This window comes from Pelecanus crispus, chromosome 3, assembly GCF_030463565.1.
Source record: "Pelecanus crispus isolate bPelCri1 chromosome 3, bPelCri1.pri, whole genome shotgun sequence".
In the NCBI taxonomy this organism is placed as follows: Eukaryota; Metazoa; Chordata; class Aves; order Pelecaniformes; family Pelecanidae; genus Pelecanus; species Pelecanus crispus.
Genome location: NC_134645.1, coordinates 51,089,998 through 51,104,262, shown reverse-complemented (window position 1 = coordinate 51,104,262; position 14,265 = coordinate 51,089,998). Strand labels below are relative to the sequence as shown.

Sequence of the window (14,265 nt, the reverse complement as noted above, 5' to 3'; positions counted from 1 at the left end):
ATTTCTCTCAAAGGGAGGTTACTTCATTGTTAGAGGAAAGTCTGAACAGGAAACAACAGGAGCTGATGTTTTCGTATTGCTGTCATAATGTCTTGTGCCTGTTTGTTTTGAAATGGATGGTCTTGTGATAAAGACATTGACCTAGTCCTCGGAAGCCCACTGCTTCATTTCTGTTCAGCCACAGCTTCCCTCTCCCTCATGTTTAAGAGGGAGAGAATATTATCTTCTCACACCACAGGGAAGACCGATGCTAGGCATGAAGAACAATAGGTTTCTTGATTGTCTGGTGATGGAAGATACAGTTTCTGCTCAGAGTTGGGCAACCTTCCTATCTATAACTGTGAATGGCTTAATTTCTTTCCATTTAATGAATAATACTGATTTAAGGTCTATTTCAAGCTCTGGACACCAGTCTTTGATGGACAAATCATGTAAGATGATCCGAGAGAGTAATTTATTGTATTTGATCATTTTAATATTGTTGAATAAACCAAGAAAACTGAAGTCTTCAACTGAAAGCAAGGAATTAAATCCTATGGAAGGATGTGATACTATATAAATAATAGTCTTCCCAGTTCCCTCTGTGTACAATAGAAGATGCTTCCTTCTCAAACAAGTGGGAGCTTTTTATTAACATATTAATGAAAAAAAAAGTGAATGCAGAGTAACTCTTTACTTCTGTTGTTTTTCTGCACTTAATTAAAAAGATGAATTTCCAAGAAGAAAAAAAGAAGAATGTGGTGTCTTGCCATTTTACTGCCTATGGATGCTCCATTTGTCTGAAAATTGTGCAAATCTTAACTTGAGCATTTAACAATGTTCTGGTTTTCTCCCTGCTCTTGATCTGCTTTACAAACATTGGAACTTCTCTCTTTAAATGAAGTGCTGATGTCTAGAGCAGTGATTGCCAATATCTTTCTAACTGAATCTCACTTGGGAAAGCTAGTGATCTTCCACACGTCACTGGTTTCAGCTCTAGACATTGTCCCCACTTCTTCAGCATCAAGGCTGAGCTACTGTGTATAGTTAACCCATGGATTACATCCATGACCAGCTGGGTGATCCTTTACTTCTGACTGCAAAATCCTAAGCGGAGACACTGCAGCTGAATCTTCAGAAATCAGGACAGATTAATTTGCTAGGGCTCCACACTCCAACTCTAAAGTACTCAAGTCTCACCAGCAAGGAATGTCTTAACAATTGGTAGCCACTGCTCCTGAATATCTGTTAAAGCAAGCTGAGATATTGGGTTTGCCATACCTTGAATCATTGTCCCATTATGATAGGTAGACCCTTCCCTAAAATTTCTATTGGATGTTGTTGCTACTTTCAAGAAGGCAGCAGCAGCAACTCCAGGAAGAAAGATGGATTGAATGATCAATCAGAAGACCATCAGAGAGAAAGCTGCCTTGTATGAAACTGAAAACTCTGGATTTCATTTTCTTCACATATATAAAAAAGTGTTGGTCAACAATTATCCATTGCAGCAGCTGACTGTGCCTGCAGCTTTCCACCCTCTCCCTGGTTTTGTGTAGGCATGACTTAAAGAGAGGAAATCAGCTTACAAAGGGAGTCTCAAGGCTATATCTCCTAAAAGTTATGGAATGACTATGTAATCTCAATGACTAAAAACAACTGCTAAGTTACAAGTTACCTTATTACAGCTGTTGCTAAGATTTGCAATACGTGCCTCCAGCATCCAGAGACTGGTACATTCAGCAGTGTTGAAAACAGTCCAGAAATGTCAGCAGATGTCTGAAAAGAAGTTCACTTCCTTCTAAAGGAACACCACCAAATATGTTCACGTCTAACTCTACAAATATCAAGATGATCAGGTAATGATCAATGATCATGGACAGGATAAAAGGTTGTAAAAGATCAAAAATCCGACCCTTTTGCCTGATTCCAACTGTGGCCAGTAGCAGATGGCTAGGGAAAGCATTAAGAACAAGACAAGCACAGAATGACATTTATCCTTTGCAAAATATGTAGATTTTTTAGTGTGTGTGTGCGCGTGCACGCGCACGCATATGTGACATGTCTATGCAAGAGAGAGAGAGAGAGAGAGACTTGGAGGAGGCCATAACCATGGGTAGCACCCTGTACCAGAACAGAAGTACAACATGACAGCTGATCTTTTCAGCAAGCAGAGGAAATTCTTCTACCTTTGATGTGCTGCATGAACCCATTGCAGATACATGCACACAAGCAGTAAAAACAAAGCGGAATATTTTTTTTTCTAACGTGCAGTTTTATGACTAAATATATAGTATTCACTCCTTCCCAAAGTCTGTGAGAAATAAAGCCTGTCAATGAAATTAAACAGTAACAGACCTGAAATTGGTAAAAGGAAATTTATACTGTATATCGTGTATAATCAACCTCCAGAACTCTCAATAGGTAGAGAAGTGGGATTAAAACCCCAAGATATTTATATGAATAACAAGAAAATTTGAAGTTATATTAGTAAAACAAGCTATGCAGGCACGAAGGTAGGAACCACTCATCAACTGCCTGGGACTAGGAATGATGTTTCCCTTCTAGGCATGCTAATGAATGATTTTTAGTGATAGATATTTTACACCTTCCTTTGGTGCATTTGGCACTGGCAGCTTTCAAGAAGCAGGATAATGGATTAGAAGGACCTTTGGTTTAATCAGTCCCAGGTTTCTTTTTCTTCAAAGTTCCCCTTCCTGATCTACAAGGGTGGTCTTCTCCACATTGGGAACAAGAACGTGCCAAGTTATTACATATTTATTTATTTTTCATATGGCTTTAGAGAGCAGATGTTCCCATGTGAGCCTTAGTGCTCTTCCTCTATGGACGTTTGCAGCACAAACCAAACCTTGAATCTCATCCAGATATCACTCAAGTCCATAGCAAAACCCCCACTGAGCTGACCAAGATGAGCAGTTGGCCCACTGTGATAGTCTGTTCAGCTTCTGCCCCCATTGTGTAGCTAGCAAGGAGCAGACACAGATGCTAGCATTCATGATGCTAATATTTGGGCTGCCTCATATGCAAAATCACAGATATAATTCTTGGGTGGATTTTTTTCCTTCCTTTCTGGAAGAAACCATGGTAAATGTGTTACTCTTATAATGGACAAATCCTTAAATGCTGTGAGTTCAGCTTAAGTTTTCAGAATTCAGAGGCTTATCCAAAGTTTATCTGAAAAGCTCATAGTTTGAAAGTGGTCAAGAAGTCTCATCAGAACTTAATTTCAGGGGGGTTTCAGGATTTCAGTATTTCCTGGGGTTTTGGCTGGCCCAGAAACAATAAGATGCATAAAACTTACCAGAAGTATTTTAAAGGGAAGGAAATTTATCATTGACTTTTAGTAGATGGGAGCCTGATGCTCAGGGAAATGAAAAAAATTCTGCCTAGTATCACGCAGGAGTCAGTGGCAGAATTGGCGCCTGCTCTACTGTGCTTCCCCTTGTGAGAAAAACAGCCTCTCTGCAGGGATTTCAGGCCACCTTCTTCCATGCCCATATCTCTCTGGGAACCAGAAGTGCAGAGGCTGCAAAATTTTTAAATATGTATTTTTCCCAAATTACCCAAATATTCCTTAATGTCTTCAAAAGCCTATAGTTAGAACAATGGACAGAGGTCAGAGGATGTCATTGCTTTATGTGAACCTGCTCATTTGCAGCATACTGCTTGCTTTTTCAGTCCTTCCCTCCCTGTTTCTCTCAGAGACCCTATACTATTACTGAAGTGCTGCTGTTATGGTTTCACATGTTTCCAGTTGTTTTATTTCCCTGTGTCTGTTTTGCAGGACATTGTTTGGCTGCCACGAAGGGATTTATTTTTTTTCCTTCAAATCATCAGTAAGTGTTCATGCTCAACACTCTCTTGCAGATCTATATGAGAGATTTAAAAGGGACTCTTGAGAACGTGGGTACCAAGATCATGATCACTCTATTATCTGAACAATATCAGTCGGTGACATCCTTGCAGCATAAATAGAAGCAAGCCACCTCTCTACAAGACTGAACATTTGTTTGACTTGAAAGGACTCATCAAAAGATTGTGGTGAAGAGTATATGGCTTTCTTGTGTAATGTTCTGAGTACTCGCACTGGAACCAAAAGCCAAGGAAAGTGCATAGCTGGCATTTTTGTAAGCCCAAGAAGAGTGAATCGTTGGGATATTTGTAAGGCCAAGAAAAGTTAATAGTCGGGATATTTATAAGAAAATGTGACTTGAGTTCACACCTCAAAATTGGCATTTTGGCATGCTGGGCATTCTTACTTTTCCTAATCCAATTCAAATTCCCCTCCCTGGGAGCAGTTCATGCTCATGGCAAAGATCTCTCGTGCTAAGAATTTGTTTCTTGTATTTTATTCTGTTTGGTTAGTGACGATTCACTGGTTCCTGAAATTCTCCATCAGGAAGGCAATCCTTGCTCACACCAACAAATCCCAATGACTCAGATGGGACTCACAGCAGAAGCAGTTACAGAATAGGATCGTATATTTGTTCAAACACATCGGCCAAGACACAATACAGAGAATTTGTGTAGGAGTCCAGCAAAAAAAAGAGAAGCAGGACCAAAATTTCTCAGTCGCAATGCCATACATAAAACTTGGGATAGTTTGCCAGATAAAGACTTCATGGGGAATGATGTCTTGTCAGAGAGACTAGGAAACCTGCTGTTTACAACCTTAGAAGACAGTCAGTGATTTGTAACCAAGCAACAGCTTTGCTGGTTTGCTTGAAATGAACTGGTTTATAGCAAGGCAAGAGGCTTATTTAACTGAGGGCTTCGGGGAATGGAATATTTTCTTTAAAGAAACATATTAACTATAAAAAAGGTAAAGAGAATTTTGTTTATAAAACCTTTTTACAGTTTATTTCCTATCATTAATTTCTTAAAATATATATTTATAAAAATGAGGATCTGACTAAATGAATCAGGACGTTAAATGATAAAGTTCCGTCCATGTAAACAAATAAATAATTATTTACAATCTTTGGCAAAACAAAATGAAATTTCATTGATCTCACTCTCTCTCATACACACTTGCAAGGAAAAAAAAGGAAAAAGAAGTTAAAAAAACCATCATAAATAATTTACATAGAATAGGAAAATTATGATACAGTCCAAATATTAACATCTTCATCCCCACACTGATGTCTCTCTCTGACAAAACAAAAAACCCTACACAGCCATTACAATCATTACATTTAATGAAGTCACCCTCCCTTCTGCTTGGGACTTGGGGATACAATTTGGAACACCAAAAGTAAGAAAGTGAAACATTTAAAAACCTCATGAAGAGGATTTGGGAAAAAAAAAAAAACCCAAACAAAAACCACTCAACAAAACAAAATTGGAAAAAAAACCAAACAACCAAACAAAAAGATAATATGAACACTACAAAATGTGCAATAAAGCCAGCAACTGTGGATTCCTTTCTAATGAATATAGCAACAAAATCTATTTCAAGGGAGAAAAAGTTGATTCAACATTTAGCTCACTGTGCCCCATAAGAAGGCAGAGGTACTGTATAATTCCATTAGTTAACCCATCTATGAATAAAATTACACCAGCGTGTGTTTTTTGTGAACAAAGCTCATACAACTTAAACAAAACAAAAAAAATGTTAAACATGTTTATACTATTGTATATCTGAGTAACTGTTGTATCTGTTTAGAATAAACACTGGTATCCCTTCAGCATTATTTAAGAAGTTCTATATACAGCAGACATAGGTAACAACACAAAATATTAAAATTAGGGTAACTGGATATATATTAAGGTTCCATTTATAAATTCCTTATTATTATTCATTTAACTTTAAAGCATACATGAATATAACCCATGAAACTATACTTAAGTGTATACCATGCTTCAACAATATCTACATATTGTGATATGCTCTTAAAAATAGCTTTAAAATATCATTATTTGTGAATGTATTACTGATGCATTATATGACATGCTTTAAAATAAATTATCAGAGAAGGTAGCTCGGTGTGATAATCATAATAAATATTAACAAAATATTTATGAATGGAACCTTAAATTCATACGTTACCAAATTAAGTAATAGTGGCGTTGCCACCTTTTCAAAAACCCACATCAGGATTCAGGATGTCAAAGTGCTTTTTGCAGCAGAGGTGGGAAAGTGGTTCAGGTCCATTTTGCTCCACATGGTCATGGTATATTCTTTTTTACAAGGGAATGCAAAATATCATGGAAATGGAACAACTGGAAATAATTTTTTTGAAAGTCAGACAATAGTGACAGCTTTGGATGTTTAAATGAATCACTCTTCCCTTTCGCATGGCAGTTTCTAGTTCAATTCTGTTTGGCCTGAATTAAGGCTCTACTAGACAATGTTTTAGCTTGCAAATTTGACATTTCTACCAACTGTAATTGTAATGGGTGTTATTAAGAGCATCTTCATCAGCTAAAGAACGTCTTTTGGGATCAAGAAATGTTCATAATTGACCTTTACTTTATTATCCAAAGGCATTTTCATTGTTATTATAGATACTGTTGGTGTGGCCCTCCATTACTTTGCTAAAATTAGACCCAGAGGCTCTGTTATTGAAGTCCAGTCCTGATCAGAGGAAGGAAGTGTCAACCATACATGTAAAAAGTTATTCAAACACATTTTTCCTCACTTAAAGACAATGACTGATATTCATCACCCCTCTCTTTTTCTCCATATATATATAAATACATTAAGTAATTACATTTTTATATGTAAACGTCATTCCTTAAAAAAGACAAATAACAAACAAACATGTTTTGCTAAGTTTTCACTCTACAAAAGTGTTCTAATGTATCAATCTGCTTTTGCTTCAGTGGTGGGTCAGACGCTCACGTTTAGGTTTCATTAGTCCAGGCTGTGAGAAGGCACTTGGGTGGAGGGATGGCTGAGGCACTCCTGGCAGCAGGGAAGTACCTGGTGAGTGGAGCACGAGGACAGAGGACAGGAGGTACACAAAAATAGAAACTGGGAGTACCAGGATGTACTGAGGTGTCTAGGTTGCATAGCATTTACAGTACTTTGCTGGTAATGCAGCAACCATTGCTCAAGCATCTGAAAGAAATGGGAAAAAAGATATTAATTGTGGTTGTTTTATTTGGTTAGGAAGTCAATCACACAAGAACAGAGCTCCATCACGATACGGTATAAGGATGGAGCACAGTGTTTCTTGTTCTGCATTTCCTACAAACATGAGGACATTTATATGAAAATAGGTATCTGCCTATACAGACAGACACACACACACACACGTGTATGTGCACCTATGTATCTGAAAGTATATAAAAAATCATATATAAGAAAACCTGGGAAAGCATTTTCTGTATTTCAAAACATTTTGGACAAGGCACTATAGACAGACATGCTCATTAAAAATATCTGCTCTCTCCATGCCTCTTGAAAGAGGGGTGATCCAGAAGAAGCTCTTTGCCCGCAGGACACACTGAAATAACCTACAAAGGAAAGTGGATATACAGGGAGAATTCTAAGTGCATATCTTGCTCAGAGACTTCTATCTCATTTTTTCAAGGTGGGTAGTATTAAACATCTGGGTTTTGTTATTCAAATTGAGATTACTATAGGGGCAAAAGGCATTCAGGGTATTTCAACAAATCAAGATTTACTCCATGCTATGGTATTACAGATTGTTTTCAGTAACTAGAGGATACTTTTCATTTCCATATTACGTGCTTGCTCCACAGGTTATCACAGGCTTCAGCATTTTCCAGACATTTTCTGTAACTAACCTCTGCATTCATATTTGAGGTCAGAGAAGTAGACCATCTCTTGAGAGAAGACAAAAAGACCTAATCGTCCACCAGCAAAGGTTGTGTCATAGATCGGTCCAGAATCCACCATGACTTGTTTTCCTTCATACACTAGAACTCTGTAAAGAAGAGCATAATTTAAATTAGACAAGGAGGATAATGCAGTGTCCAGTGATATGGGGTGGTAACAATTGCCAAGAAATGAAACAGAATTAATTTTAACAAGGCACCAGACAACCCAGCTTCATTGTAAGGATCGCTTCTCATCTCTATCTCACGCCCACCTGGCTGGCAGCCATAACACATTAATCAGAAGCAGTGGAGCTATTCCATAAGTAATTTTATGCACACCATCTGCAAAAGATTTCCCAATTCTTTATTTAGAACAGTCATGTCTCCTGGAATGAACTATGTCATGTACTAGCTTTCATTGATAAGCCCCTGTCCCTGTGAACTCAGAGGTTAGCACAAGACCTTGCCACATCACTTAGCAAAGTCGTCTTTACAGCTGTGTGAGCAGCTGATTTATCTTTAAGTGCAAGGGCCAACATCAGAAATTGGAAGAACCATCCCTTTAGAGTCAAACAAAACATTAACTGGAGACATGCTGAATCTCAATTTCAGACATTTTAAGAGCTTAATGAAAGCTGGAAGGATTTGGATGCAAACAGCTAGACTAATAATAAATTGGAAAAGAAGGAGAACTTGGGTTTTTGGGTTTTTTTTTTTATTATTGTTTCAGGCACCCACCCTGGAGCCAAAAGACCTCTAAAGACATCTTCTCATTTTCTTTATCAGATAGACTGCAGTTCCTTAAACTTGGATTCTCCACTTCTCATGGGAGACCTTGAGATAGTCAAGGTTCTAAGGCTCTCAGTCTCTTAAAACAGCCTGGGCCAAATGAGAAGTGACTCTATAGTCTGTTAATTAGAGCAGTCTCTGGAGGAATGGGTTATGGTCCTGCTTCAAATGACAATACATTAGTTATACAAAACAGGATGGCTTCACATGAGGATGAACACACTTGAGCAACTTCCTATAACTCAGGAGTTAGGGACAGATTTCTGCTTAGGCAGAAAGGCATGTCCAGCACTTGCTCTACCTTGAGGTGTTTTATTTTCTGAAAGGTGCCCAAAGACAAGTATGAAACTGCTCCCTGAAAAACAGTATTTAATGGAGGGTAAAAAAACCAGCAAAAAGAATGACAGGTTTTCAAGTTCATGTAACCGTATTTAACAGAATTCTCAAAATTTTAAGAACCCAAAACACATGGGAAGACTTTAATGAATTATCCATTCCACCAAAAAAAAATTAAGCAGCTCTAATCATGTTAATACTAAATTGCTATTTCTGTAGAAGTAAAATGGTTTCATGACTATATTAGTGAAATAATTTATTTTATTTATTTATTTTCTATAAAAACACCCTAAACAAGACATTAAGAGGTCAGGTCAGACTCTGCCCCATGAAAAACATCCTTTACAGTTACAGTAGTTAGTAGAAGATAAAATTGACATGGACAGTTAATGCTCCTTCTTTGGAACAGCAGATAAACAGCTGGTCTCTAAGGAAAGTCATATGCCATAGCTCCTTTTTGTGTGCATTACAGATGTGCTCATGGTTACTTCTGCAGTATAAGCCACTATGGGAGACAGGATGCTGAAGTAGACAGTCTGTTGGCCTACTTCCCTGTGGCAACTCTGGTGTTTCTAATTAATTTCATTCATTCAAATTCCAGAGGCTGGGGAAGAATCTCATGTTTTAATCTTGCTTTGAATTTTCTTCAGGAATTTTTGGTCCCTTTACAGGAGAGCTATTGAGAAAGAATTTTTTTTTTCTTTAATTTAAGAATATTTAGCTGATGTAAATATTGAACCATCCAGACTAAATTAAATACATCTGAAAAGGAAAATAACTTATTCTAAAGATAACAAAATGTCCCCAAAATATTGGAACAAACTGTCACACAAGTATCATCATTATCAGAACTAACAAAGAAACTGGTAACACAGCTCTTACATCAACAGAGACAAAAGTTTTGCTACCAGAAAATACAGAGGTGCAGAAACATTTCTTACTTTATTAATCCTGTTTTAGGTCTATGAATCAAATGCCACCTGTAAGCAGTATAATCTTTCCAGCCAATGTTCTTGGGATCATGCCACAAAGTACGCACCTACAGTAGGAATACAAATGCCTTATTAGAAACAGACTGTGCTCCAGTAACTGTACATCCACTACAGTAACTGTACATGCAGCCAAAGCTTATTTGCTTCAGAGCATGAAACTGAAAATAGTGTTTAACATTTGATGGTATGATCAGCAGACCTCTTTTATAGGGTAAGAGTAATGAAAATTCCTGTCTTAAATTATTGATCAGTTACTCATCTGTAGTTTCACAGCTGGAATCACTGAAGACCATTAATTACAACGTCAAACCTGACTCCCCTTAGGAAGTCCTGCCCCTGTTTGCACATACACGCCCACGCTGCCAGAGTGGATGCTACCTTTCCTATCTGTACAAGTGGCTCCACCAAAGGAGAGGGACTGCAGCTTGCACAGATGTTACTGCCCGAGGCCTGCTCCTTGAAATCTCTCGCCTCAGTCAAGGTCTTGTTCCTGCAAGGAACTCCAAAGTGCGAAATTCCTATTCACATGAGAAAGCCTCACTAACTTCATTTCCAAAAGGCACAAGTTTCTTCCATGGCTGGGCCCTTTTGGAACAGCAGTTTTTCTCTCTTTGTTTTCATTTCTTTCCTCTTTGGCTGTCACTGGTTACTGAACTCTAAACTACGTAGAACTCAAACAAGCTGGAATGCTGAAGAAGCAAGTGCCAATACAGAGGTCACAAAGGATTTGTGGATAACTGAAACCTCTCACTCCTTTTTCTTTAGACCACACCACATCTTCCCTTTTATACATGTAATTTTTTCCATTCATAATTTTTATACGTGTAATGTTTTCTTTCAGACCCAATGCAAATGTTATTATTGACACTAGTAATACAGGAATTGAAGAAAAGCTGATAAACATCTGCAAAAATTGAGGTGTGAAAGGAAATTCTTTTTGAGACACCTCCCTTCTTTTTAGAATATTAGTCATGCATCGTTGGCCTGAAGTTTTAAATCTCTCACCTGTCCAGGGGTGTTTCCTGTGTGCCAGAGAGCATTTCTCAAGTGTTCACCAGTACCAGTTGTTGAATTCACTACTTTGAGCGACACACCAGAATAGCCATAAGCCCTGGTGGGTTTGTCCTCCCAGTAGGTCTGAGTGACCTGCTTCCACATCAGAACATAAAACCGACTGCTAGACTGGTAGCCAAACACGAAGCCAGCATAGTCATCATCGCGGTCTGTATTGACATAGAATGTCCCACTGAAGTCAACAGAGCTGAACTCATCGTAGCCTGGAAGAGGACAAAAGAGACAAACCATTGAGTCACACTGCTGGGTCCAGCCGCCCACACCCAAGAATCACAGCTCTATCCTGAGTTTTGCCAGGAGTCATGAACTATCTTTTTCCATTTCCTTACCTGTAGGAGAAGGGGTAATTACATATTGCCTACATATTGCATGGAGGCTTCTGGAGAGAAGTTGTTTACAAGGGGCATTGAAGAAAGCACGCACTATACTTTTATATCAAGTTTTTCAAATGGGTATTTTATGTGTGTTACAGTCAGTGATGAGATGAATAGTCAAAGGCAAACAGCATTGAACTGTATCTAATTTGGGCATATACACTGTCCCCGTGTGTCAGTCCAAAGCTTGCAGCACCAAAAAGGTGTGTTTATCTACTTTTTCTTTCCTTTCCTTATCACCAGATCACTCGTTACTTTTCCAAAGATGATGGCTGACATCTGATACTCACCCACGGCTATTCCAGGATCAGAGTTGGCAGTCTGCACCAGTTCCTTGCCTTGGTGGCGAATAACCCAGTTGGGATCAATCTGAGCTGTTCCCTTGGGGTCCAGGGGGACCATCTGGAACTTTCTGAAATCAGTTTCACTGATGGCATTGTTTTCAGGGCATACATCATAAATATCTGGGACATTGTCATTGTCAAAGTCATCTTTGCAAATATCACCTCTGCCATCACCTATAAGCAATGTGAATAAGCAAATGCAATTGTTAGCAATTTATCCAGCCTTCCTAACAGCTCTCCCACTGATGGAAGAAATTTATGATACATATGGGTATGTTACTCTCTTGTTTCTCAAAGAATGCTCCAAACAACTCCAAAGAAAGCTTCATTCTCTGAAAGTCCACTTGAAATGTTGCTAGTAATGACTGAAAGAAGTCATCAACTTAGATCAAGGCCAAAATCATTGTTAATAAAACTGTCTTGTCAGTCTTTATGACAGTGATCAATCTGGCCCCAGTCTATACGCTGCTTTAGAATCGGGTTGGGAAAATTTGGAAGTTTGCAATGTCGATATAATTCACTAATGCTCGTATTACATTTTCAGTTTGATTTGTCCCAGATGTGGATACAACGCCACATTTTAATATGTGCAGTGTAAATGAATTCAAACAACAGTGTTAAAATCTTAATCTTCCTGCACAGTACTAAATCCTTATATACAATTGAAGATACTACACTTTTTTTCAGACTCTTTTCTCTGTCTCAAGATTCCTTCAGCAACAATCTATCTAAGGTGCTTCAGATTGCAGAAATGTCACATCTATGTCAAAAGAGAGTGGGGACAGTATTGCAGTAAAATATGCATACATGCTCACGCTTTCAGTTGTGGGTAGAACAATTTGTCTTACAAAAAATGTAGTGCTTCAGAAAAATGTAAGAAAAAAGAAAGCAGCACTGTATCCAACAGGACTAGCCTTGGAGGAATGGAAATATTAAGTTTTGTTATATGAATTGCAAGAAGTTTTTTAGAGAACCTAAAAATACATCCATACAGCTCAGCTACAGTTATGCTGCTGCTCAACACTTTTACTATGCTCGATATTTAAAAAAAAAAAAAATTCCTTTCTTAATTTGCCCATAATATTGGTGGAAACAAGTAGATGTGACTTGCCTTGAATAGCAGGTGGTAAAAGGAGGCATCTAAAAAACAAAAATCTCATTGCCAACGCCACTGTTATTCAGTGGCATGCAATAGTACAAACACTCAAAAATAAAGTAGAAAAACTTGACTAAACAAGTACAGAAATAAATTAGCAAATGGCTCTGACTTTTACAACAGAAACCACTGGATATTACACTAGGTACTAATGTAAAACCAGAACTGCCAGCTAATTTGTTTCTATCCTCATATGGCTGAGCATCTGCTTTTTTTAATTTAAGTGTTTGTAACTGCTCTGAGAACATGGGAATTAACACAATGGGAAATAGCAATGATCCATCTCATTCATTATTGACCTACTACTAGATGCGTCACAGTAGCAAATGGAAAGCTACATTACTATGCCTAACCAGGACAGCATTATCCAAGTATGAGGCTTTCAGAGAGAAAGCAGAATGAGTTTTAGGCAACAGCCAAAAAAAAAAAAAAGTAGTTAGAGAAATCTGAAGCATCTAATATCTCAAAGACTTTCTGCAGTTCAGATATGTGATAAAGTGGTCCCATTTTCCACCTGGCAATCAGCCATGGAGATCTCCAATTCCTGACCAGCTGTATGCTCCTGCACCTGTTTGTCTTAGTACTTACTGGAGAAAAGAGACGGAATTTCTAATTTTATTCCCTTTGCCAATATCAAAGAGGTAATTCTTGAGTCACAGGAGAAACTAATTATTCACTGAAAGTCCTGCTGATGTTCATTTTGTACTGAGCTGCTGCTGACAACGTTGATTCCCTGTCACGGAAAGTTAGAAAGTGTTTGTTTACGCAGCCGCATCCAACAGCTCTCTCCAGGGCCTCATCTTTATATGCTATAGCTCACACTCTCAAGAGCATAGCAGCATCTTTTGGCTTTATTTATTGCTTTTCCAAGATTTCTGTTGGACCTGCCACTAATGACAGTGATGAGCTGGCTAAACTGTTTAAATTTACTCTTGTGAATACTTACTTCATACATAAATGTAGTCTTTCTCACAAGATCCAGGTGACAGCTGACTATAATAAACTACCCCAACTTGGGGGCACCTTTATTCTGGAATATTTCTGAAATTAAAGGGCTATCCCAGAGATTGGCAAGTACAGAGATATTCCCGTTATATCATTGGACTGAAGGGTAATTTAAGAACTACTACGGACTACCAACCAGAAACTTCTCACTGCAAGCAGTTGTCTTACCAGGAAATGAGTCAGGGCTCAGGATTTTATCTTTCTAAATGTACATAAAACCATATTGTGTAGGTACTAAATTCTGCTTTCAATTTCACCAACATAACCATGGAATGACTCCAGCAAGCTGTATAACTCAGAACAGAATTTGCTCACCTGTATTTATTGCAAGGGCCATTATTCATAGACATATTATGCTGGTTTTCAAAGAATGATACATATTTTTACTCAATTACATTTATGATTGTGAA

The 14,265-nt window shown here is 38.0% G+C and overlaps 1 protein-coding gene across 1 annotated transcript in view; it reads right to left on the bottom strand.

The window, feature by feature from the left end:
- Positions 1 to 7,333: 7,333 nt before the first annotated feature.
- Positions 7,334 to 14,265, bottom strand: part of THBS2 (thrombospondin 2) — a 30,673-nt gene continuing 23,741 nt past the window's right edge. Inside the window, exons 17-21 of the mRNA XM_075707693.1 lie at positions 11,641 to 11,868; positions 10,908 to 11,179; positions 9,852 to 9,949; positions 7,753 to 7,892; positions 7,334 to 7,458 (exon numbers count right to left, since the gene is read on the bottom strand). Of these exons, the coding sequence (XP_075563808.1) occupies positions 7,334 to 7,458; positions 7,753 to 7,892; positions 9,852 to 9,949; positions 10,908 to 11,179; positions 11,641 to 11,868 (863 nt within the window). The remainder of the gene's footprint in view (positions 7,459 to 7,752; positions 7,893 to 9,851; positions 9,950 to 10,907; positions 11,180 to 11,640; positions 11,869 to 14,265) is intronic.